Genomic DNA, 27599 nt, shown 5'->3' with positions numbered 1-27599 from the left:
AAATATGATAATAGGGATCTTAAAATGGAATTTTTCACGGTTCGTCATGAAAAAGGTTGCAGGCTGCTACACAAAGATAGAAGTAGCAGTATATCTTTAATTAAATTTCTATAAATAATAATGAGTACAGAGCAATAAAGTAAGCATATTACAAAATTCTAAACAATGTGGTGTACATATGTGCAGCGGCGCTGATAGAACTAAATTTTATAGAAAATTAATTTAATGCTGAATGTTTTTAATTTTGTTCTTTCTAGAAGATTCGAATCTCTAGTATTACTTCTGATACATATATTTATTTTTATTGTCGTTTTTAAAATGTCTTTTAGGCAGCCAAGTTTCCACTTTCGTCTGTCGTTGACGACTTTATTAGACACATAACATTCGAAGTATACCTACTTTAAGGTTCATCCTCTGTAAAAAATTCGTGACGTCATCTCAAAATACTGTAACATTGTTAACATGACAGATAGTTTTAAAGTGTAAAAAAGAAATCAAGTCAATACGTACTGAAATATACTTTTTTTTTTAAATATATAATTTTTAGAAAATAAGCGCTCTATATTACGTTACCGATTCGTTATGATCTCCAACACTAGCTAAATATTTTAAGATCATTGTGTATGTAGTTAAACACTAACCAAAATGTATTTTTTATTTTTTTCTGCATTTGCAGTTTACTGAGCCGTCCTTATTTTTTCCCTTCGACACTAGGCTTTTCGAAAACAAATAAAATTTGGATCAGTTTTTCATACATGCATTTCCAAAACTTTCAAATATGTCTTAATATTTACATCCAGTTAAAGTAGACAATAAATAAAAGAATACTTTTATTATACTTAATATATTAACTAATATGTATTTATTACCTTACAGATCAAGTAAAGTAAAAAAACATAAAGAAAAGTGATTCTGCATACAACAACAAAAAAGTTAATTCTGTACATTATCCCTACATACTACAAATTATTTAAAATTATACTAATACATTTTAAGGCACTCATTTAAACACATCCCATTTAACATTATCTTTATATCAAATCTTTTTGGTTTTGCCACATTATTTCTATGTATGTTACCCATACTTAACAAAAAAAAGCAAACGTTTATCTTATCTTATGAATCCTGTTATTGAAGTGAAAAAACTGATGACATTTACTTAGTTAAAATTACTAAAACTTAAAATTAATAAAATCACCAAATGTCCGAGGCTTTTGATTATCCTGATCCCAAAAATCTTCACTTGTACCATCAAAAACTACGCTTTTTCGGCAAATCTTCCATAATGATTTTCTCAAGTATTGTTTTTCTTTTTTCGTTAAACCTTCAGTGCTGTATAGATGTCCTGCATGATTTATTACTTGTAAAGCAGGGGCTTCAATTTTCTCTACTTTGGGGCTTTTTAAGGCGTCTGCATATGTCTGTTCAACCCGACACAAAAAATCAGTTGCATCATAGAATAATGCTGAAACACTTTGAGTACTTCTAATTGCTTTTCCTTTTGTATTTTTATCTTTTGAATGTAGTTCATTATTAATTTCAATCAATTCTGCATTAGTTGGAACGGATATTTCAATATCTTGTTGTTCAACTATGACCAAATTACTTTTTGCTGTTTTCTGCTGTTTCACTTTTAATTTATTTGTAGCGGGATTATTGGTGGTCGCCCCATGAATAAAATTATCACCGATTGTGTTATCAGTTGCAATACTATTGTTAGTTTTATCACCTGATGCACTTTTTGTAATTTCCCCATTTCCACTTTTCTTTCTCCTTTTTCTTTTTTTCTGGCTTTTTGTTAATTTTTCGTTGTTATTATCTTTTTTGCTGTACCCAATTTCAATAATATGATGTTTCTTAGCATCAATTTCAATAGGTGGAGGTTTATACCGTTCGTAAATTGCATCTAACTGGGATTTACATTCATTGTCACTTTCTTCTTCACTTAACATGTATCCATGGGTTTTAAGACACTGGTTATATTCCTGAAAAAATATTTTTTAATATTAAAAATGTGTTACTATGTAGATAAAGTAGTTTCAACCTTTTCATCCATTTTTAACATATTTTATAGAATGCAGCGCACTAGGGGGTTCCCGGAATCGTAAGACTTAACCTAAAAATGCAAAGCAACTCATCCATTACAATGTTTAGTCGTGATGTGTAATTACAAATTTTAAAAAGGTATATGCACCTCGACGCGCTTGCTTTATCGTATTCGCACCTTCCACTACGTCTTCACTATATCTACAGATGTGCAGCAAAATTACATATTGCAAATAAACTTACCCCAATAACAATGTTCAACGCCAGAATATATTTTCAAACAATGATTTTATTAAGTAGAGATACTATAAAACAAACAATAATCATTATTGCAATGACTTATCAGTACATAGGCGTCCACTTCTACATTTTGTCGGAGAGTCAATGAAAGTTTATAAAACAAGAAACAAGCCTAATGACTAAAAACAGATCAAATACAACAGGTTCAGGTTAACGTCGGTAATACTAATGAACGAGACTTGACAGAAAACAGTCATTTTCAAGACCGTCTAATTTATATACCTCACAGAAAAGTGTATTACTTCCTCCTCTGAGACATCCATTAAGTTGCGGTGTGGAATCAAATGAAATTTTTGTACCAAAATAAGGCGAAAATAATAATAATCATAATAGTAATGTATATTTATATAACGAACAAGTTGTACATAGTAGGATTCAAACAAACATGTTTAACAATTTTCAGTAAACTGAACCATATTCATATCAAAAATATCTACTTTGCTTCAAATTTCATCGTACAATTCTCACATAAAATTTATACGATAATACATATAGGTACACAATTATTACATATGTTAGTTCTAGCAAACACACTGTAAAACGTATTTGAATTTCTTGAATTTGGAGGCGGGAGATGAAAATAAATTTTATATAATAATGTGGGCATCTGATTATTCTATGAATTAATTTATCTATTTATGACAGAGACAGAAACTTTAATATCTCTTCAAATAGCATCGACTAAAAAGGAAGAAAACAGATATTTATTTTATTAGGAGTTTAACTGATACTCTATGTGACGGAGTAGGGACGATTAAACGCCGAGCGATAGCGAGGCGAATTAAGTCCATACGAGTCACATAAAGTCACTTAAACTCCGAATGAAATACAATATTTTATTTTCAAACGATTAATCTTCTTTTGAAATGATTATTTCCTATCTTCGTGCTTCATTAAGGAATTGCCTTGATTTCACTTACCATGGTTACTATGGTTGACAACCACTATGATTTTCACATATTTATACTCCGGCGGAGTATAAGTTGTACTTATGCGCCGCTCAAACACGGTGTCATAGAAATGACACTTAAACCCCGGTAAGACCGTCATATAAGTGTCAGTTATATGACGTTTGAAAATAAAATATATTAGTTACTGTGAATCTCGAACAAACAAAACCAAGTCGATATAGGCCTGTAATTTTTTTATCATCATGTTTGTCACCTTTTTGTAATAATGGTGTAACGAATGTATTTTTCCCATTATCTCAAAGTACATATTCCATTCCATTATAATATGTTATGTAATTTAACATTAATGATCATGTTCGAGGGGTTTTTTAGATAAAAGAAGGTAGAAACGTAGCTGCTAAAGATGATTTCTAAATGTATAACCCCTTTTAAAAAATAATTGCCAAAGTACACATATCTATTTTTGTATGTACGTATTTTGTATTACAGAAAAATTTTGGAGGCCGCCCCCCGTTCCGCTATGGAGTCGACGCCTATGAAAAAGTAAGTGTGGGTGAACTTGAACACTAAATAAATTAAAACTATATAAAATAAACGATCTTACCCTAAACAAGTGATCACTTTTTTTAACCTAAATAGATCCAGAAATACACAAGAACAGACGTGTTCGAGAAAAATGGGATTTTCCTGTAAAAATATTGCCTGGAAATTATATTGGCAACACTGTCTCTGCATCTGCGCACCAACCTACAACTCAAACGTGAACACCGAATTTGACAGTTCATCGAGAAACTTGAATCGAGATGGATGTGGTTTGTAGCTAATGAATTCCACACTAATTTGTGCAATATCAACGATGTAAATAAACATTTTCAAAATTCCCGTGTACGTGTTGTATCAAAATTCGTGTCAACCCCTCAATTGTCAAAATGGCCAAGAGGTTAACCGAAGAAATGGTAATCGCGAGGACCAAAATCTCAGACCTGGGAAAAATCAAACGTCTAAATTGCTGGTACGTGCAAAAAAACAAAAACCGCATCATAATTTTCTCTAATTCGCATAAGATTTACAACCTGATAGCTTCACTTCACCTTGGCTGTGTTTACTTCTCCCCTTTATATTTGCTCGATTATCGCAGTTTCAACAAGTTTTTTTTTGTTTTCAGGGGTAGCGAACTCGTGGACGTTTCCCTGTTACGGAAAATGCCCAGTGTGGAGGTGTTGTCTTTGAGGTAGGTTATCCAGATCAATGACGAATCGAGATTCAAGCAAGACTGTGCACGTACGTGTTTTTATTTGTTACACCTGTCTTATTTACGACGTCCGCTATTCGGCTTTGTTTACAAGTTGTAAGAGAGATAGAATGTGACGCTTACAAATGATGAGAGGTGAGTCACAGGTGGGCAACGTGCATGAGGAATGCCCTATAAGGTGTGCTCCGACAGACAAGGACAGTCTAAACCCACGCATGTTACTCGCTTTCGGTATCTCGTAATTCATTGTGCGTTCGTGGAAGAGGCTTGGAATGGATTGTATATGAGAATGGGGCCCTAATTTCGTACACAGAATAATGTTCTAACAAAAACAGTTATAAAAGTTACAATTAGAGTAAATGCAGCAGCGTATGAAGGCTCATAGTTCGTTGAAGTTGCAGAGTAGCTTTAATAATGGTGCACGAGTGTTGGGACTTGTAATTTGTGTGTTTGCTGATATATTACTGATTCTTGTTTGCATTTTTACATATTGACTAGTTTCCTTATGAACATCCCATGGTACTACAATTTCTGCGTCGTACATCCTGAATCGGTTGCATATGGTGTGACGTCACACCTAGATCTCGTAGTTTAATTTCCTATTGAAAATTTGTACTCAAAAATGTTGATTAAATTCTTTTTTACTTTTTGACTTTTTAGTCTTTAAAACAATTGATACTGCCAATTTTATTTTTTACTAATAACACCTACAAATTAACAATAACCACTAATTTCGGAGAATTTCTATCATACAATCGCCAACAGACGACGGAGAGACGGAAACAGGGGTCCACTTTTTCTACTCTTAGGGTAATGGTACACCATGAAATTAGCTATTCCCTAAATGGACTTTAATAAAATACTTATATCGTTAGGTTACGCTCTGACAGTGAAAAAAATACCGTCGGGATTTTCACTGTGAAAAAATGTCAACCATAGACATTCCCAGAAAACTATTTTTGATTCTTCTGATCTTAACCGCTAAACGTAAACCATATTTAAAACAAAAATTTTAAAAATAACAGTTCGTATGATTCCAAATACCTTTGAATGTCAAAAACGGCAAAATTGTGATATGATGTTTTTAAAAGTGAGGCTTGAAGGCGAGATTTGTTAAAAATTAATAAAGAACTGAATATTTGTAAAGTTTTGATTTCTCATTCTACTGAAAAAGAAATTAAATAAAGCCTGAAAACATTTGTCTGGGTAAAAAAGCATTGAGCTTTATCAATGCAATCATATTTTTTTACTTCCCGAGCCTGAGCGAAGAGTTGAACTTATTTTCCAGAAAATTTGCGAATGCAGCAATGTTATTATTATTGCACCTGTTTAAATTGATTAAGTGTTCTTGTTAAAATGTTGATGAGATCAAAACAAAATTTTGTTATGGAAAAATCATTTGAAACTTCGCAGAACATGTTTTTTACCTGTAGTTTAACATTCCACTCATAACTTTGTTTGAACTTACATGGCTTATCATAAAAAAAATCGCAAAATGAAATTTTATAATTTTTGAAGAAGCTACATTGTTCGACTTTTCTTCAGGGAAATTCTGTCTGTGTACTACTACTACTAATTTTTTGCTTTATAGGATTATAGGTGAGAAGAGAAAAAACTCAAAACAATTTTGTAATTGTTCAAAGAAGCGGGAGTCCTTGAACTGTATTTCAAGGGCGAGGGAAGTTCTGTCGGAATAACTTTTCACCAATTTTTGTTTCCCGAGCTACTTTTGCATTTTCTCGACCTATCATGACCCCTAGAGGACGAAGAAATAGGTCTCCCGTTTCCGTCTGTCTACCGTCCCGGATTTTTATTAGACAGATAATCTCCGAAAGTACTGGGTCGATTGTTGTCACATTTTGTATTTATATTAGGTATATCATGTAGATGGTAAAAAGCTAACCAAAATTTGTCTAATTATCCCCATCACTAATGTGATGACGTCACTTCAAAATTGTACATAGTAATTGGGTTTTAAATTGTATCAAATAACATAGTCTTACACATGACTCCGAATTGAGATTTTACCCGAAACGTCGTTTACAGTTATGGTAAGCATGGTAAATTTTTAATAAAAATGTATTTGCTCATCCCCCCCTAAAAAATTGAAGACGTCACCTCAAAATTTTGCTGAATAAATCCAATCTAAAATGTACAAAATATAATGAGTCTATACTTGTGATTTATCATTCCATTCATATTTTTTGAATTTGCATATACAGGTGAGTCAAAAAAATTAATGAATGCGTAAATTTATTTTATTGATTTAATCAGGAACTGCAAAACCGAATGATTTGAAATCTTGGAGATGTTATAAAGTTATTGTAAGCATGGTAAATTTTTGATGAAAATGTATTGGCTCATCCCCCCTAAAGAATTGATGACGTCATCCCAAAATTTTGCTTAATAAATCCCATCTAAAATGTACAAAATATGATGAGTCTGTAGTTGTGATTTATCATTCCATTCATATTTTTTGGACTTGCATATACTACAGGGTGACTCAAAAATATTAATCATTGTGTGAATTTATTTTATTGATTTAATCAGAAACTACAACACCGAACGATTTGAAATCTTGGAGATGTTTTAACTTTATCATAAGCATGGTAAATTTTTCATCAAAATGTGTTTGCTCATCCCCCCTAAAAAATTGATGATGCCGCGCCGCCCCAAAATTTTGCTGAAAAAATGATATCTTAAATATGTAAAGAATGATGAGTCTATACTTGTGATTTATCACTGCATTAATATTTTTTAGATTTGCTTATACGGGGGGTCTGAAAAAAATTAATAACTGAGTCAATTAATTTTATTGATTAAATCAAGAATTGCAAAACTGAATACTTTGAAATCTTGCAGACGTTTTAAAGTCATTGTAAGCGTGGTAAACTGTTAATCCAAATAAATGTGTTTGTTTCCCCCAAAAAATTGATGACGTTATCTCAAAATTTTGCGGAATAAATTCTACCCAAAATGTGCAAAATATGAATTTTTATTTGTGATTGATCATAGCATTCATATTTTTATTGATCAAATTAAGAATGAATCATCCCATTTTCTCGAAAATGTGAAAGTCCAAACGTCTTTATTTAATAAGAATTATAATAATGAAATTCAGAACATTTTGTCGATTGTAACTTACTAGTTAATTGTTTTGTTCCTCTGTTTTGAGGGTCTAACTTATTCAAATCAAACTAATTTCTACGTGACATTCTTCCGATGTATAAACATAAACACTTTCAAGTTGTTTTTCTTATCGAGGATAATCTAAGGACGTACAGTAATGGAGTCCATTGCTCAATTTGGTACTCGTTTCTCGATATTTCATAATGCCGTAGCTAGGGGAGGCTAGGGGATGCTCCCCTATATATAGACAAGTTATAATTAACCAAATGTGAATTACAGCATCTAAAAACCAAATAAAATGTAGTGTTTTATTCAATAAACGGAAGTCAGAGCAATAAAAAAGTCTGGACCGTCGCATTGCTATCCGGTTTGTATTTCACCGTCACGTCTACAGGTTGATAAGTGTTATGGCTATTTGTCTTAAATTACAAGTAATATACAGGGTGTTCATTTTATCTGTTCACTTTATTTGTTCACACCTGACATTTTTTGCGTAGGCAACATATTATACACCCCAGAGGCGACTTCGTGCAATTTAATTTTTTTTCAATACGCAATCATAGCAATCACAGAAAAAAATTATAAAAATGTCAATGCCAAATAATGACAAAATTGAAAAAATTAATTCAATTTATTTGAAAATGCCCCGCTACAAAAATGTAATGTGAAAAAAAACATAATAGGCATGTAGTCGTCACGTTTCCCACAGCGAGGGAAGTACTGTCGAAACTCTTTAGACCAATTTTTTAATTTAGTGTTAAACACATATGAATTTAAGAATTATAAATCAACGATTATAATTCTGTATTAATCTCATTTAAATTATTTGACTTTTCATATCAAACTTTTGTTGAATGTTAAAAGATGTCCTTCCAGATGCAACGTTGTTTTCGCTTTAGTAATATATTAAGTCAAAAATAAATCACCCAGTTTTCCCAAAATTATAGAACTTAATAGGGTCCATTAAAATAATAGCAACTTTCATGTTTTCATGAGGTTTCATGACTTCTAGAATACGAAAAAGTAGGTCTCCAATTCCGTCTGTCTGTGTATATTTTTATTAGATAGATAATAATCGGCGAGATCGCTGGACCGATAACAATCTGATGACTTCCTCTCAGAATCTTTCATTTTTTAAACTGCTTAAAATTACATACTCTTGTACATAGAGTTTTTGAATCCGTCTTGATTTCTATCACAATTTCATTTACAAAAATGTTTGTGCGGTATTTGCTGTTAGTGTCAGGTAACCCATATTTGTCTTCCGTTGGCAACAACCTGTGTGGTTTTTCCAAGCATCAGCGTTGAATGTGAACTTTGCTGTCGTAGGTTCTAATCTCATCCTCGTCAATTTTTTTTCTACTAATTGTGAATTTGTTTGAATCTTTGACTCCAGGAACGAGGGAGTACCTGTAGAAATAACTTTCGACCAATTTTTGTGTTAATCTATAGGCCTCAAATTTTATAATTCATAACTTGTTTAAATATGTTAGCTCTTTATAAATAACATTGGATCTTTTTTTTTAAGAACAATGTTTTACTATCGTATTGGACAGAGGAAATTAGGTAGACTTTTCACTTGTAGTATTTTTCATTCATTATTATTATTTATAATTCATTTTCCGATCTGCATAATACACACAACATATTATATTCCTTTTTTAGTTATTTGGCGAACGCTGCATTATTTACGGTTTGACATCAAGAAGATGCAAATGAGTTCTTCATGAGGCCCTAAAAATAATAAACCCGCACCTGAGTATAATAAAATCATTTGCACAAGCTTGGGTTCTGTTGATTTGAAAAGTATTAACTTACATGACGGATGTTCCCAGGAAAATAACATTGTAAATAATTACATAATTAAGTCAACGGCAGAGGCAAATCTACGTGTTTTTTTACTAGGTATTATTCACATGTACAAAATTGAAACAAAAATAGAATCGTCGATTCATCACATTTTCAAATTTTTTATCTCTACATTGCGAATACGAACAACAAAATTTTCTACAAAGTAGTTTTGTACATGATTTAGAAATTCTTGAAGTTTATGGATTTTTTTTATTGTCAGTTTTTGAGCATTTAATACAAAAAGCTGCCCCAGAAAATAAAATTAAAAAGTTGTTTTTTTTTTGTTTGTTTTTTTTGTCACTGACAAATTAGTGGTGTATTGTAAGATCACTTTAAATGCGTACTAATAAAATTTTATAACATAATTAGGATTATTTGGTTGACAATGCCGAGTCGGCTTTTCGCAGTAGGGTCCTTGTAAACTTGTAAGCCGTGTCGCGTGCCTACAGAATTTGCGTTCATTACAAATACGGTCCTGTGTTGCTCCAAGCAGACGGTCTTTGGCGGTTGTACCTGTATAATTTATGGTTTTAGAGTTTTGCGGGTTGGGTTCTTTGACTAAAGTTGTAAAATATTATTAGTATGTATGTATTTGAAGTAATTTAAGTATACCTGGTGAATTAAGATATAATTTTATGCTAAATTATTAAAATGTACTTTGATTAAACTAAATTTCATCATTAAAAAATTATGCATATTTTTCCTTAGTTGATATGATGGTTATTTACCAGGTACCCCATTTTAATAAATTCCAAGAAACTTTCAGAATGTATTGTCTGTGAAACTTAAAAACCAAAAATAAAATCAAATTGAGAACTCATAAATTTAAAATTTCTCTAAAAAATATTATTAATAAAAATCTGTAGTGACATCTTTGTACCTATATAAAAATTATTTCCACGATGAATTGAACACTCAATGCCACAACAGATTGTGAAACTTTGTTCAAGAATGTTGAGAAGTCTAGAACCAATAAAACAATTTTTTCCATCGTATACACCTGTTACCATTATTACGTCATACAAAATCGCAGTGTTTACAATGTACAATAAAAACAACCGCAACTGCCCTAAGCTGTCATTACACGAACCATTCTTTTTTTGACTTGCGAAATAAAATCATTCATTACTTACCACTTACTTGCTGTTGCGTCTGCCACTGTGCAATAATCGTTTCCGTTATTACCGTTCGCCAGATGTTCACCATTGAAAAAAATTTTATGACACTTGAATAAGTGTGTACTTAATAGATCTTTAGTGTTTATTAAAGACGTGTGAAGTAAATTAGCTGTTGCTGTAATGTTAATTGGTGCGAGGAATTCTCGATGGTTTTTAATTAAATTAAATGGGAATGATATTTAAAACAGTTCCGACGAAAGCTTTATCCATTATCAAGGTGCGTCCAGACATGACGGGCGTGAATGCATCAGTAAAAAGAAAATTATGTTTTTTTACATTTTTGCGGCGCACAGTTAGCTTTAATTTTAGAAAAAGTAAAGCTGAAATTGTCTACGATAAAAACAATATTGTCCTTGGCCTTGCAACAGACGAGGGAAATAATGTATGTTTGTAGCAGTTAGAGCGTGAATGAATCGATTATTCGATTAAAAAAATAATGAATTTTGTCGAAGTTAGTGATTACTTAATACTAGTGCTTTAACCGTTAACAATACAAATGATATATTTATGTATTTTTATACGAAGTTGGTAAGTTCTTATTTGACAATGGTGCTACTTTTGGAAGAAAAGGTCAATGTCGTCCAGTTTTCTAAAATAGGTATTCGTATGGAATTAATATTAATCAGATAATGAATAATAATTTTTGATCCTCGATTGAAATTACCATAAATGTGCGTCTCGATAAGAATGTTGATGGTAAAATTAAAGTATATGTATATAAAAACTTATTTTAAAAACGCTGTATTTGTTGGTACTTGTTTTAAGAAATTTTCAGAATACAGATCAAAACTTAAAAATTTGGCTATTTATTAAAAAATACACTCTGTACGAGGTTCCTAACTAAATTAGAGAACAACACTAAAAGTCTCATATTTTAATGTCTACATACATGGTGTTTGGCAAAAAATCAAAACTATTAATTTAATCTGAAGAGCCGGCTCTCGTCCGATAATTCCAACAGATGGCGCCACCAACATACAACCTTGAACGGTTGCATAACCTTGTACATCTTATTAAAACAAGATCATTCTATTTATTTTCATGTTGCCTAATTAATGAGATTCGGAAACAAGAATAGAAAGAACAATGAGTAATTATTTCTTTTTTTGTGGAACTACATAAAAAGCGATAAAGGCGGCGTCTAATTGGTAAGACGTTTTTTTAAACCAGATCATATCCTTGCGACGTTTGCTTAAATATTAAATTTAACCCAGTTCTCGCGCAAATGATTTTTTTTTGTGCGTTGGTATCACTTACCCACAGACCCCATGCCCTAAATATTCGTCGTTGTAAATTACTATATTATTTGAGGGTGATACAGTAATGGCGACTTTGATCCATTATTAATGATTGGAAATCAATAGGGTCCAATTTCGTGGGGAATGCCTATTATCTTTGGTCGCCACGGTTTTAAGTGGATAATAACGAGTCTGTTTCTATAGTCTCTTGAAATTTAGGTGTTTATTGAATTTTTTGTAGTTTATAATTTGCGCGATATTCATTAATGTAATAGGGTTTCTATGTGTAATATCTAATTAGATGAAGTCATTAACGACTGGACAGATCCGTGTTCTGCACTCGTTTTATTGTAAGCATTTAATCTACAATGGATACAGATTATAGAGAAGCACTATTAGTTATATAAATCGAAACACGGAAGTGTGTTAATAGCGTTTTTATTATTTTTTGTCTATGTTGTAGCCGTATAATTTGGTTTCTCGTTTGTTTCGTGTCTAATAAAATAAAAAAGAGCTTTGTCTCGAAAGAAAAATGACCTGGCCAGTTTAATGATAATTAATAGAAGCGGGGTCAGTAACCGAAATTCCGTGTAAATTCATTTCTTGACTAGCGTCATTTTTAATAGGTGAAATTGTCGCCAATTGCGACATTGTTGGTTATTTATTTGTTTAGCTTTCGCGCTGTGCGCAAACTGTAGCAGCAAAAATTAAAAGTGTGGTAATCACGAGTCGCAGTCGAGCACTTAACCAAATTACTAGTAAAAATCCCATTTATAGGAAAATATTTTCGTTGCATTAATGATCGGTAAAATGGTTTTGGAACGACATATATATCACGAAAGATTAATTTTTATTTTTTTTTTATAAGGCAAAGATACTGCAATTTAATTAACTAGGCTTTTGTAACAAATGTGTATTAATAGGGAGTTTTTTGCGTAACGTTACAGTAAAAATAACCTTACGTTGCATTATGTCTATTTTTATTATGCGGTGATGACAGAATCTAATTTGAGAGTGTTTGGTGATGCAAAAAAAACATTCTATAAAGGGTTATCTTGGCTAATAATAATGAAATTGTTTTTTGCTTATTTGCTGCAACTGGACTAGACTTAAAGCTTAAAGACGTAACTGTAATAAACATAGTACTCTATTAATTTTTACTCTATTCGTTCCAAGATTAGTTAAAACCGCGCAAGTTATTAAATACTAACCCTATAACGGCAAGCCTATATTATTTTGACTGTAACATCATGCAAAACCTTATTTTAAAAAGTGGTCATTTTGGAAAAAAATATGGAACCGTTTTTTTCAAGCAGTGAAGGATATTAGTCAAAATGGCGCTATTACAACACTTTAGTTCTTGCTCAGAAAAAACAGGTTTCACAAGATAAAAAATCAAAAGATATCAAACTGTAGAAAAATTTTAGGTTTAAGTACTTTAACAGTGGCGATGTAGGTGCCTCAAAATACACGTTTCAGTACGAAAACCATTTGTGGTTCTATTTGTTTTTTCAAGGAAGATTTTAAACCAATTTCGTAGGTGTTGTTTAAAGAAAAAAAGGAAATGATTCATGCGACTTTGTCATTACCGTGAGGATCAATTAATTAATTGAATAATTTAGTCTTTGAGAGCTTTTTATTTATAACTTGTGATGCAGCAGAAACTTCTCTTTATTCATAGCATAGAGCGATACGTAATTATATCAGATTTTTTTAAGGCTATAGCGTTAATGTTACGTGCCAAGTTCTATAATAAATCGTCCCGCTTAAATGTCGTATTTACTTGGTTACCTGATCGTCACCATGTTTTTGACATATTCATCTAACCAAAGAATTTTTTAATATTGGCCAACCTCTGGAACTGGTGTAATGTTTCTAAAACATAATTCAAACTCGAAAACGGAAGAATTCGAATTTTCGGTACGGAATTTACACAAATCCGACCACTTACATTTTGAAAATATATTGGAAATCCCATGAGCCAAAGGTAGAGAAAACGCTTAAAAATTTACAATTTACGGTAAGAATTGATCGTGCAACCTCACGAGGTTTTTATTATAAAAAAATATATGTAATAAAAGTTGCTTTAATATCGCAAGGAAAAATATCTAATAATTCACGCATGACCAGGTGAAGCGAAGTAGAAAGAAGTTGCAGTGAGCGGGAGCCCGCATAGTGAGCTAGACGTTACGTATGCAAAAGGTGATGGAGTTTGCGGAATCAGTGACCTCTCCATCCTTTACATTTTTTAAACAAACTTGGCTCGATTCAAGGCTCCAAATAAAGTGATAATAGTTGTTTTGTATTGTTAACATCGTACATTAGAGTCATGATAAGGCACTTTTAACAAATTAGTGGGTTCTTAATTATTACCCAAAGATTTAGCAAAAACGTGAAGTCTTCTATTGTTTTCTATTGTATAATAACCCATTTATACTATTCAAGAAAACTGTGTAAAATAACCTCGGACTTATTGTAAAATGCATGTGACGGAAGGATTAGTATTTTTTTAGTATTTTCTTGGACTGGAACAGATGATTTCCCTCGCACATTTCCTTACACAACGATAAATCATCCCACTCACCTCGAATTAATAAATTAGATCAAATCAATATTGATTCACTCCACCGTTCCGCATTAAATGCACCCAACGAAATTGATCGATTTAAAAAAGAACCTTCTCGTTACCCAGTTTCGCGGCAACTCCATTATTCTCGGATCAAAGGAGCTAGAATGATCATTAATCACCGCAATTTCGAGAAGATTGCTGGAAAATAATCAAAGTTCCGTTAACTCTCCTAGTTAGAACAGTAAACAATTTTCGCTCGACACGAAAATCCTCATGACAACTTCGAATTCAGCGTGCCTGTAAACGAGCAATTTTGTGTATTTTGTCTTCGACGATTTAACCAGATTTTCTACGTGTAGAGTGCATTGTCTCGGAATACAATGCCCTTCGCATGCAAGTTTAAGACTTAAAAGCTGTGATTCCGTTAAAAATTTACTATAATAGAGCAGTTCTTCACGCGTGGCCAATTGCGGATCGTGAGAAATTCGTTGGCTTTTCGACGAAAAGCCAGAGATGTGTGTAACGGAAATACGTCGGATTGTTGCTTTTTTTAATTGGGCGAGGGAAAATCGGCATTGTTTTGTAACGGTTTTTGCTTAATGAGAAGATGGCGGCGGTTTAATTTTGTTAACTATTTTTTTTTAATTCCAAGAAGTTAAAAGTTGTAGTGCGTGTATGTTCTGATAGACGCACAACTTGTTTTGAGGACAGCTTGACGGATTTCTAGTTTTGGTGAATAGATAATATCAGTATTGTGTTTGTAGCGTGGTCCTAAAAGAGGAGTTCGCATGGAAATAATAAAGATAAGAAACATAGCTTTCACATGCGGATATATATACTAAACTGGATGTTTCATCAACTGTTTACTATTTTTCTATGAATAATAACAAATTGGGGGTCATTTAGACGTCGGAGAGAAATTTACTGTTGATTTAAATATTACCCAGTATGTACCAAATTTTGATTTTCCGAAGGTTCCAAGTTCTTTCAACCTTCGCCAGTCAAAAAGTTATCAAGATAAAGAAATAATTATGTTTTAACGATTGTTTAAATGAAAGGAAAGTTTATAAGATAATGATATACATTATAGGGGTATTTCCTTAAGCAAAGTTTACTTTTCACGTATCAACACATATAACTTAATCTATGTATAGCTAAATGTAGCAAATTTTAATTTAATTTGTGTGCTTAATTTTGAACACACCGATTTTTTAAATATTCTTCGGAGTCGTTATTTATTGCATTGTGAGATGCTTGTTCGTTTCGTTTCGTTGTGGATTATTTTTTCACCGCCTTTCACTCATGTCAACTCGTCGGGCGGAAAATCTAAATGTTGTGTTAAACCGCTACTTAGCAATATTCAGTGAAACTATACTTACTTCGAGCAGCACTTATACCAATTATTACACTGATGCGTTGATTAACCATCATACCGTAGGTTTTTATAATAGAGAAAGTGCAAAATCGAAATCTCGGATAAAGTTTTCCTCTCTAATTAACAAGCAAGCAATGCTGAATTGTTACGTTATTAACGTAACGTTCGTGTTGGGCTCAAAAAATGTAAAAAGAAAACGAAGAGTAGAATACCAAAGTCCCTAGGAACAGAATATTCAAAGAATTTCTCTTCTCAAGGGCGTTCTAATAGGGACGGCGGCTAGGCGTTCGCATAAAGAAACTCTGGAGCAGGTTGCCGGAAGTCTCGATGGCGGAGTCCAGAAAACCCTCGAAGCGGCGTGCACGAACCATCCAGAGGAACGTACGGGTTTAAATAGAGGCCACGGGAACGAGTGATTCAGTCAACGAGTCGAGTCGAGTGAAGACAAAGTCCAATCAGGGTGCACCGAAATTATTTTGTGCATAATCGCTGTGTAATTAGTCGTGTAAATTTGAATGTACGAAAAATATCTAAAATGGTCATCGTTGGAGAAATGTGAGGTTTCTTACAAAAAAGAATATTTATATGCAACTTTTGAAGAAGAAGGCTTGCAAAAGATCTATGTAGGAAATGGCTGGTGTTTGGTTGCCGTGTCAAAAAGACTATATTTAGAACATTTTACCAACTTACTAAAAAATTGGTGTAAAGTTATTTTAACAAAACTTTCCTCGTTGCTGTAGCACAAGTAATAAAATAAGTACAATATTTTGCGTTAACTATAAAATTTGATTGTGCGAATTTTATTTGTTTTGTAACGACACCTGATGTAAAGTTATTTAAAAAGGGGTCAAAATTTTCAAAAACTAAACTCCAGACTCTCCGAGGTTTTTTCATATTATTAAAGAAAAAACATTACATTTTTTCAAACTCTTTAAAAAATAAAGCACCAGGGGTTGTGGAGGTATTTTTAAATTCTCTAACAAATAAAACATAATCGGCATAGTCGTTCAGATTCTTAAAAACAAAGACACTGTTTTAGGCGCCCTCAAGATTCTTTCAAAGACAAAATATCTCCTCGAGATTTTTTTAAATTCTTTCAAAAATAAAACACCAAGAAGCAACCCCTAGACCCTTGGTCTTTAAAAAAAAAATTTGCCCGACTGCAAATTTTTGTATTAAATTATGTAACGATAAACAAGTGTTGATACTTTTAAAAAAATCCGACAAAAAAAAAGTACTTTTAAAAAGTCGGAAATTGGTGAGATTCGCTGCGACGATCGAGCTGATTTCTACACTAACTGCGTTATGAGCCGATAATCTTGAAATGGCCGAATTGATTATCATCAAACAGAACTAAGAACTACCTCAGCTTTCAAGGAAAGAAAACGCATTGAAAATCGGTTAACGCATGTAGGAGCTACGATGCCACACACAGATACATAGACAGACAAACGCTTCAAAGTTGTAACACCCCTCCTTTTATGTCGGGGGTTAAAAATATAAATCTGGAGGCGACAGCGTACACACCGCCCTTGGTTGTGTCTTTATCTTGGCTTCTCATTAAACTTCATTTGTACCGCAGACTGACAACAGTTAATAAATAGGAATTGGTGCCCGGAGGAAAAAATCTAAAACACCTAGTACATATTTTGTAAAATTTGAATTCTTTGCTGAAGACAATTTCTATATGAACATTTTTATAGTTAATTATAATATTTAATAAGAGTATAATTTCAGTTACGCAGTATAAATTCCATTCCTTCACTTTGTATAAGTAGTTTTTTTTTTCTGAAATCGACATTGAAATCGCACTGCATTATACCATTATGTTGATAACATTGTACAACAATGTGGAATATTGTTTTTAAGTTTTGTTGCTTTGGAACACATTCGCAACATTGTGTGCAACCTTATCTAACATTCATCCAAACCGTATTTTCAAAATTGCATTACCGACCTCTTATACTTAAATAATGTTACTTAGTATTGATACAGCCTTGGTCACATACCTACGTGCAATTTTCTCGTATTTAAACGTTGATTGTATTCTCATTTATACATATACATTGACAAAACAAGCAAAATAAAGCGAAAGAAGTGAGAAACGCGAGCTTTTTATGATTTTTTTATTGTCTGTGAGATCGTCGTAACTGTCAACATTTCGTTTATGTTCACCACATCACGTCAAGATGACATCCCAAATCGTCCACAATGATCGGTATTTCACGCATTTTTTCCAACTCTGAGGTGTTAAGATATGCATTAAGTGGAAATATTCAGAAGAACCTGGTTTAAGATTATAACTACATATTGGAAAAGTAGCTATTAGAGAAAGCTCGAGTTTATTGTGTTTAATTTTTTTCAATAACAAGTTCAGAATAATTATTTGAACAAAAATTTCAAATAAGTAAATCTTGTTATAAATAAACTGTATGTTTTTTGTTACCAAAATACGAGTAATTATTTAATTTAGTGTTAAATTTTAGACACATATTTTTTCCAATTTATTTGATAGGTTTTACAAAACTAACGCTAGACAAACAAAATTTGCTACTTGTTCTTTTAGGACCATTAAAAAATTTAAGAATTGACTACTTAAAAAAAACAATAAAAATTGTTCCAAGTGTATACACAAAACTTGTTTTTAATGATAAATAATTAAATATAAAAAAAGAAAACGATTTATGGCGTGTTCAAGACGATTGAAAATAAAATTAACTGGAACTATGACGTTTTTGACTATTTTGATGCTTATGTCATTCTCAGCATCAAAAACACAGGAAATTAATAGACAATGCACACGATTAATAATGATAATAATTTATTTAATTTTATTTTCAAAAAATAGATAATATGAAATTATACGTCTTTATAATGTTGCTAAAGTTGTAGTTCGTAATTCAAGAAAGTCGAAATTACAACGCCAAAAGTGCCACATGTCGCAAAATAAAGCGCGGATTTAATTATATTCTCGGCCGTGTGTGGAACAAGGCGTGCATTTTTTACAGCAATCTATTAATTGTTGCCCAGATTACCATCACACCGCTCGTTTTTGTAACAGAGAAAGTACCAAAACCGAAATCCCGATCAAGTTTTTCCTTCTAATTAACAAGCAAACTATTACGAAGTCATAACCATAATTTAATCGAGAATTTAACGTAACGCTTCGTATACATTTCGTCACCCTTTTTCGTTTTTTTCCTGGCCGTTTCATTACGACGATGACTCCGCCGGTTTAATTATTTCCAAAGTTATACATTCGAATGGGTGTGTTGGTGAAAATGTCTGAACGCGAGGGTGTAGAATGTGTGTTTTAAACCCACGTCTTGCCTGTGTTTTACTTTATTACCATACCCAACCTGAAATCCATCGATCTCGGTTAAAGTTGGCAGCCGAAATCTCTCAGCTTTTGTTATCCTTGGAGATGTATTGATTATGTTAACAGGAATCATATTTTATTGATGATTTTTTAGTGGAACAGTTTTTCCTTAATTGCTACATTCGTTCGACGAAATGCAAAAACTGTACGCGTCACAGTCGGTCATCGATTTTCAGATTATCTGGAACATGTTAATTTTTCGAATTTTGCGGAATTTGGTGATTATTTTTTTCAAAGGTTAAGGGTTAATTTGTGTGTGTGCTCGCAGTTGGTAAATATTTAGAGTGCGTAATAGCGACGTGTTGAAAGTTTCTTGGAGGTATTGTTTAATAATTGGCTGAATTTAGTGTAGGCAGAACAAGATTTTTTGTGTGCACGGATATGGAAACTTGGAAACGTAACTGTGGCCGCACAAACAAAAATAACCATTATATAATGGCATGTAAATCAGTGTTTGTTTATTTACAGCATCAATAAAATCAACAGTTTGGTGGATTTCCAATTTTGCAAACGGTTGGAAGAGTTGTATATAAGGCAGAACGATATTAGGGATTTGAATGAAGTGGTCTTCTTGCAAAATTTACCGAATTTGAAGAACCTTTGGCTTGGGGAAAATCCTTGTGCCAACGTCGACGGGTAAGTAATGAAATGAGCGATAAAAAATGATTGCTTTGACTAAAAACAAACAAACGTAATATGCACCAAGTTTTCATGTGATTATGCTTTGCAGCGCCAATCTGGTTATTTCCTCCATTTCTAAACATTGGAAAAGTATTTTCATTTTAAATTTAAAATCAAAACTGGAAAATTTATTTATTTTTTTGACAAATTTTGTTATTATTAAAATTTCATGTTCTTTCGATGCAAAACGTTTCGATTCCAACACAGTGTTATTTTAAAACGTCGTGTAAATAAAAAATGACTTATTGATGGATCTGTGTGTTTTCCAGAATTGGATTTAAATATTAATTGTCTTGTTAGAAATGAGAGATCGTTTTTAAACTGAACTCCAATTTTCGATAACGTGCTTCGTAAACGTTTTGTAACAACCACGTATTATGTACACTGTACAGCTCCCGGCAGATTTAAATGAAATCAAATTAATTATCATAATTTTTACATAAATTTTGTTTCGGAACAAAAAATGTTGTTCGTTTAAAACTCGTCATTTTACTCTCAGCGTTGTGTCCAGTCCAATGTTCCGCGCCTCAAGGAGTATGACTCAGTTTTTATGCTTCATTATTTTGTAGTATTTTTTAATTATCTGAATTGTATCACTGTAAGGTCGTTTAACATGACACAATTCTAGATTTATATAACTTTTTTTTATATAAAATCAGAAAAGCCTTGCACTGATCACGTTTTCTGGGATTGGTATTTTTTATCATGGTTCAAAGTTTTCATTTATTAAAATATTTTCTTTAAATTGACAATATTTTTAAAATTTCAAATAAAGATTATCACAAAACAAATATCGCAAAATCTATAATTTTTCAAAGAAGCGGGATTTGTTGGACTTGTACTTCAAGAGCGATGGAAGTTCTGGCGAAATAAACTTTAACTAATTTTTTTCCTTTATTTCCCTGCTCTAAATTAGCCGGCTTTAATTTTTTTTTTAAACTTAAAGTTACTGTATTTCTCAATCATAATTAAACATTTGTTCCGGAAACTAACCCATCACTCGCTATAAATAAATACATCGTATTACTATACACTACTTTTAAACATCAGACCATTTACACCGAATATAAACTCAGACCTTCCCCAGATACCGTCTCGCTGTGATAAAAGCTCTACCGCAACTCCAGAAGCTCGACAACGTCCAAGTGACCCAAGAAGATCTCCGCGAAGCTCAACGCAAAGGTCGCACACTGACTCATCCGGACGATGCTCAGGAAAGCGAAGAAGAGTACGTTCAGCCGCCGCAACAACCGCAACAATACAACAAATACCAGGACTACTCTGAGTCCGAGTACAGTCCTGTGCAGAGGAGCCCGCCGAGACAGGAGGTGAGTGAATCGGTGTCGGTTTCCTCAGACATACATGTTGTTATCGTTTGCATTAACCAAATTAACAAAAATTATACATTCATTTAAATCAGCCCGACTATGAAATCGAAGAAAGCGAAGATCTTTATCCGCGTGAAGAAGTGTCGGAAGAAAGTAAAGACTACTCCCCGCCGAGACAGGTAATGGCATGATTCACATTAACATGGTACACGCTAAATGCTTGAGTTTGTGCTGAACGTTTACACACCTTAGATCGAAGGGGGTTGACCGCATTGGAACGTGAAGTTATTGGATTTTTGTAATTTGGATTTTTTTTCTATAATCCTTGACAAATATCTGTTTTAATCTTTATTTTAATGTAGACGACCTGATGCCAAGTTGTTTTGTGAATTATTACTAAGTTAAGGTTTTTGCCAACTCGTAAATTTTCCAGCTCGCAATAATGTTTACATACACAATGTATCAATCAATATCATTGATGTGTATTTAGTGTTATGAGATACATTCAAGATTTGCACAAATCAAAATAAACAATCCAAATAAAATTATAAACAAAATCCTAGGATAATAGTATGTAATGTCAATAGTAATACTTAGCATTAAAAAAGAAAAGAAAGAACATTCAGAAAAACGAAAAATGAACCCTGTAACACAAAAAGAAAAATATTGCAATTGACATGAAAGAAATTACACAAAATGTTATTTAGATAGTCTTTCAATGACTAAAATGCCATTTTTAACAAGAAACAATGGATTGTACTTGGATTTAACTTAATAAAGTTTTGTTAGTTAAGTTCCTTAAGTGATTTGGAATTGTCTAATAAAATTTAATACATTAATACTTTGCGCCATCTCTGGATTTTGTTAATTTTGAACTTTGTTCATTAAGGTTGTAAAATGTCAAAATGTCACAATGTTGACATGACTGGTAAAAAATTAATAGGGATTTAAAAAAATATGTCAGAATATAGTAAAAGTAACCTCAAAAGTACTTTGTTTGTTTTCTGTTGAGAAACCTTAAATGACCCTTCAATTACTGTTATTTAATTGATTAAAAGCATTTCTGATCATTATTTTTTGAAACAGATAAATATTTTAGTAGCATTAAAAACTATATTGGCAACACCAATCCGTTCCTTGTTCGGTTTGACACTTACGGTCAAGCAACAGTCAAATAAACTGTCAAGTATACCAACGTCATTATTTTAAAAATACTTTTCATGGCCTACTAGATGACTTTTTTTCGATCATATCGCACTGAAAGAGCAATAAAAAACACGATCAAAGCCAGGCATGCATTTAAGAAAGTTTGTCTTTGATCGTTGTATTTTCAACTCAATATTTCAAATTGAGAGTACTATGTTGTACAGTAATAAGATCGAGTTTTGCGGCAGGTAATGGGAGAAATAAGATTCGAAGCTATTTACGAAAAAAAAAGAAAAACAGCTTAAATTCGGCAGAATGTGTTATATATTCTTTTTATTTTGCCGTTTTTGATTCTTTATAACATAACCCTCTGTAACATTTTGGGATTTCTTTTCTTTTCTCTTATAACCCAATTGTTTTCTGCAATTTTAGCATTTTTGTTGTATTATAACATTTTTTTTATTATCATTTAGTATATTAAGCGTCCTTTAGAAGACCGAAGGATTCTCGCATTTTATTTAATTTAGAAAACAACTACTGCCTCTTCCAATGACACATAATTATTTTTAAAAGACACCTTTGGAGTATAATCTATAAAAACATAAAACATACAAAACTTATTTATTTATAACCATTGGACGTTCACTCGGGTCCGCGGTCATCTCCGCCCATTTAAGTGAGAATGGCTTTTTTTTTAGTTCGATCCAACAATTATCTACCTGCCTCTAAAAATATTTATTTTAGTGCTGGAAAACATTCAACTAATTTTGACTAATAAGGAAGCGAAATAAAAATTATTTTAATAATTGTTTACTTAAAACAATATTAGTATTTATGTAGTCACAAAAATGTTTCAAGTTGTGCAATGCTAAAAGCAGCAAGTTGTCATAAATTATAACATAAATTGTTCTATTTATTTATATGAGACACATTTTGCAAGGTCTTATCTACAAATGTACTGTTCATTATATTGCACAATTTTTTGCTAGATGAAGTTCTGCAGTTGTCAACTTCTTTATTTACTACACGTCTGGTTTCTGCCATTTAGCTAAAATTACGCAAATTGCAATCACTGCTCTTATCTGTTTGGACCGGAACTAAGGCGAGGGATTAAGGCACTCCCAGGTACCAATATAACGAGGTATGACTTTGAACTGGAGTTGATCACCTAATAAAAACTCGGCGTGGAAAAGTAATTGTTCTTACTATTCTTGTTACATGATTAGGTTCCACAGCTTTATTATACAATATGTATGAGCTAACACTCAGACCTACAACACATAAAGGAAGATTCATCTTTTTTAACATGCTTTAAAGTTCAGGTAACTGGGACTTCGTTGATCGTGATGTAGACGTAAACATAAGTTTACTTTTATAAATATTTTGAGTTATAATTACAACATGGCTTTCGCTAAAAGAAAAATCACTTTTAGTAGTAAACCTAAGACTACTAATAACAACTAGTTCACCTCAGAACTCAAATCTTTAAATACTTTTGGGCGTTGGGCCTATTGGTTGCGTCTTGCAAAATACATAAATGTAGTGCATTAAAAAACGGGAACTGTTGCGTTTTAAAAAGAGATATTATTATAACATGGCAATTAGACATACGAAATTCGAATGTAACGAGAAATGTTAGAAATTAAAAATAACTCTTGGTCTCTATGGCAACTCATCAATAAAGATAAACTTAAAAGATAAAAGAGTTGCAAATGGTTGTAGGGTGACTTCAAACGAATTAAATTGTTTTTTTCACGACAATTCCCAGCAGGATAATATCTAGTCTGCCTAAACCTAAATTCGATCGATTATTATCAGAGGGTATTTTGTTCTCCTGATGTGTCTATCTACTCCATAAATTGGAACTGATGTCGAATTACTCCATGTCAACTTCTTTACCGTGAGTTATCAGATAATACAATAATATGTACTTACTTTATGAACATGGCTAATTTTATGTTCGTATGCATTTCTGGAATTACTTTTAAATTGGATTATTGTAAATCCTGTGTAGCATAACACAAATAAACAATCTACTAAGTATCTATACTTTGGGATCACTGAAAAATATATATTTTTTATAAATTTTTAAACCTCACAATATATCAAACACTTTTCAGTGCATTGTGTTTTTCATAATTCCTAAGCAATAAGACTTTATATAAAAAATGAAAATGTATAACAATCCAACTTCGACCTCTCATTTCTCCGCGTAAACTGCTAGCTTTAGCGGTCAACCCCTTAATTTTAACAATGCCTCTGAGTTACGAATGTTTACTACGCAGCCAAGTCCACCGCGTAGAACAGAACCCGCTCGAAAAAGCTTCTCTCCGGAGCCCGTCTACGTAGAAAGGCGGAGAAACAGCTACGAAAGAGAATCTCCGAAACAGCAACAACCGCCGCAATATTATGACGTAAGTGACTTTGTAGAAGTTGGCCGATTTCTAATTATCTAACCGACTAAAATCTCGCCCAATTAGCAAAGGTGTCCAGGTGACCACGCATTCGAAGATAACATCCATCACTGTGATAGTAACTATAGGGACGTTAAAATCGTTAACAGTCAATCAGCTAACTGTATTAAGGTGGGTTATAGTTTAACTAGTAGATGGCGCTACGGAGTTGCGATTACGAATATTCAGAAAGGTAGTGTTATATTTTTGTGTGTGCAGTGTGTTTTGGCCACGCGAACGCTCGCACAGTTGCCGAAGTGAATTTGCACAACCTTCTTTAATACCTAGTAATTTTAGATGTAGTGCTCTCTGTTTTATTGGTAGTCGCATATACAATAATTCTATAACCATTGGTAATTTTAATTTTTTCGTATACTAATTTCTGTTTTATGTTGTTCTATTCTGAGTTTTTAAGTACTCACGAAGTGGATTTTTAACTGAAAATGCATTCATTCTCTTCCCACTCTCAACAAATACATCGTTTTCATTTGTTTGCTTGTGCTGTAGTTTCAGTGTATTAAAAAATTAGAAAATTTAAGATCGATCTCGATAGTTCTCATTTTCAAAGTTCGAGGGTGGGCACTGGAAAAAAGAAGTAAAGAATAATGTGACTAAATTTATATGCTTCGATCCATGTTTAATTTTTTTCAGTTTTCAGACTCGAAAAAGTTGAAAATAATTACGAACCTTAACTGATAAAAATTAAAATACAAACTATAAAAATTACGAAACCTACCTAATTTTGTAAAAAAAAAATATATTACTTTAGATAGAAACACTATCATGTCAAATGACTTTTATGAGGTTTTGTAATTGTATAATAATGCCTATTATTATTTTTCTAGTACCATAATATCAGTTATTAGAAATTATAGCAGTTATAAAAACAATACTTCTTGTTCTAAATACCAGTTACGGTGCATTAAAAGATAAATAAATAGTAATAATAATAATTTTTACGTGCCATTAAACCTATAAATGTATGTTTCATAGTCCACTATATACATTCCTCGATCTAAAAATAATAATCGAGATTGTATTCAGTTACTTACTTTGACACCTCTCCATGCTTTAAATCTAAATGGGTTTATTTAAGCAATAAAGCAAAAAGAATTTCTAATGATTGATATTATGTATAAGACCGGCAAATCTGATACACAGCAATAATAATTATTATTATCTATCTCTGTAAGTTAATTATCTATAAAAGTGTCAGAGTTTTTCAAATGCATTACCTCCGATTAGGGCATTTCAGCAGCTACGTTGTCATTTTTTAAAATTAGTTGAAGTTTAATACGTTAGGAAAATAACAACACTCTTGAATTAGTGTTAGCGCATTAAGTAATCATTCAGATGATTCGTGTAAGCGTTTTTACTGAGCAACCTTTATTCTTTTAATGGTATTTTGCATGTATATAGAGAAATGAAAATTCAGTTTAAACCACTTCATTTTTTAATCCAGTAGTCAGTAATAGTGTTAATTGTAGCGAAATTACATGATCTATTGGTCACCTTATGTGAACTCAGATTAAAGGACAGAGTACATAAAAATTTACGCTTTAATGTTAACAGTTTAAAAGATATTGGCATTTCACTTATTTAACTTATTCTTCATATAGTGATAGGAAAGTTACCAGATGTAGAATTATGTAGTTAGTATCACACCAACATAAACTAAAATATCACAGGAATACACAAACGGGGACCGTTACCTCCACGGCCAGCCTCAGTACCGAGAACCCGACGTGTCCTCGACTCACAGCCACGAAAGGCGCGAAAGGTACGTTTGCCCCGCCGCTCACCGAGCGCCATTTACTAGGAGACCAGTCACCAGGGTAAGTTCCACCCCGAACCTATCACAGCCTAGTGTTAACGAAAAATTGCGTAGAACTCGAACATACTGTCGGCCGTCTTGCGCTTAGTCAAAGAACTGGATTACCCCAGTCTCGAAGTTGTCGAAATGGAGGTTAGGTCGCGCATGGATGAACTGGATGAATGACATAAGGAAGCGTCGTCCACCCAAGACGAACCACCGCAAGACACCACCGACTAAACATGACTTAAGAGATGTACTCAACACGGACAATAGAGGTTAGTTGCGCTGCTGTTGTAAGTTAGGGAACGATGTTACCGATAGTACTTAATGCAAGGTGCGCACACACATCGGACAATAGCCAGCTTGATTTTTTTCCGAAAATAATGGGCCACGTTCTGTGATAGGACACTCATTGTATTTTTAAGAATTACGCAGTGTTTCGGTAAGTTGAAAATTGTATGTAAATATATCACTGTTCTTTTGTTATTGTTTGATGTGAGTTACTTAAGGCAGCTATGGTTTAAGTCGTTATTTAAGACACCCACAAGTCTGAATTTCTCATCTACGAGCATTACTAAGCGCATGTACATAACTGCCACCGTAGGACAATTGTAACATCAAGTTTTTGATATAATTTTTTAATAAAACGAGCGAGTTATTAATTATTAGGAGATTTAATGGTATTAACAATTCATGTTTTGTTGGACCAGTCAATGTGAGTAGTTGGCATTGGGATGTGTACTCACTTGTTGAAGTTTGCAAGTTCAATCGTTTCATTCCCTCCATTTTAGACTGCTACTTGTTATTGTTTAATGTTATATTTTATACTGTTAATCTAGTCTTTAGTTGTAACTTTTTCTTAATTCGCCCTTTGTAACATGTATTTGAATAAGTGCAATTTCTTTTATGAAGTGTAAGTATCAAAATAAAGCAATTAATATGATGAA

General features: G+C 32.5%; 1 protein-coding gene and 1 long non-coding RNA gene across 5 annotated transcripts; one reads left to right on the top strand and one right to left on the bottom strand.

Annotated features, from left to right (window-relative positions):
- Positions 1 to 928: 928 nt before the first annotated feature.
- On the bottom strand, positions 929 to 3115 carry LOC135134723 (uncharacterized). 2 transcript variants are annotated; one of them, XR_010281368.1, is made up of 3 exons: positions 2290 to 3115; positions 2045 to 2116; positions 929 to 1985 (listed from the first exon to the last, which is right to left on the bottom strand). It is a non-coding gene; the product is annotated as an uncharacterized LOC135134723 (long non-coding RNA). The 2 variants fall into 2 exon arrangements; XR_010281369.1 differs by lacking the exon at positions 2290 to 3115 and adding an exon at positions 2195 to 2281.
- An 893-nt stretch (positions 3116 to 4008) lies between these two features.
- LOC135134720 (cilia- and flagella-associated protein 410-like) lies at positions 4009 to 27599 on the top strand. 3 transcript variants are annotated; one of them, XM_064063505.1, is made up of 9 exons: positions 4012 to 4269; positions 4423 to 4488; positions 19697 to 19864; positions 20997 to 21237; positions 21330 to 21416; positions 24669 to 24797; positions 24864 to 24968; positions 26525 to 26671; positions 26725 to 27599. In XM_064063505.1, exons 1-9 carry the CDS (start codon positions 4187 to 4189, stop codon positions 26833 to 26835), a joined length of 1137 nt encoding a protein of 378 aa, XP_063919575.1. In that variant the 5' UTR covers positions 4012 to 4186; the 3' UTR covers positions 26836 to 27599. The 3 variants fall into 3 exon arrangements, with proteins under 3 accessions (XP_063919577.1, XP_063919575.1, XP_063919576.1); XM_064063507.1 differs by lacking the exon at positions 24864 to 24968 and having other exon boundaries at positions 4009 to 4269; XM_064063506.1 differs by lacking the exon at positions 21330 to 21416.

This window comes from Zophobas morio, unplaced genomic scaffold (assembly GCF_036711695.1).
Source record: "Zophobas morio isolate AGI-343-1 ecotype UQ-CSIRO unplaced genomic scaffold, CSIRO_AGI_Zmor_V1 ptg000023l, whole genome shotgun sequence".
Classification (NCBI taxonomy): Eukaryota; Metazoa; Arthropoda; class Insecta; order Coleoptera; family Tenebrionidae; genus Zophobas; species Zophobas morio.
The sequence above is the reverse complement of the archived record's forward strand: the minus strand, read 5'-3'. Positions and strand labels throughout refer to the sequence as shown.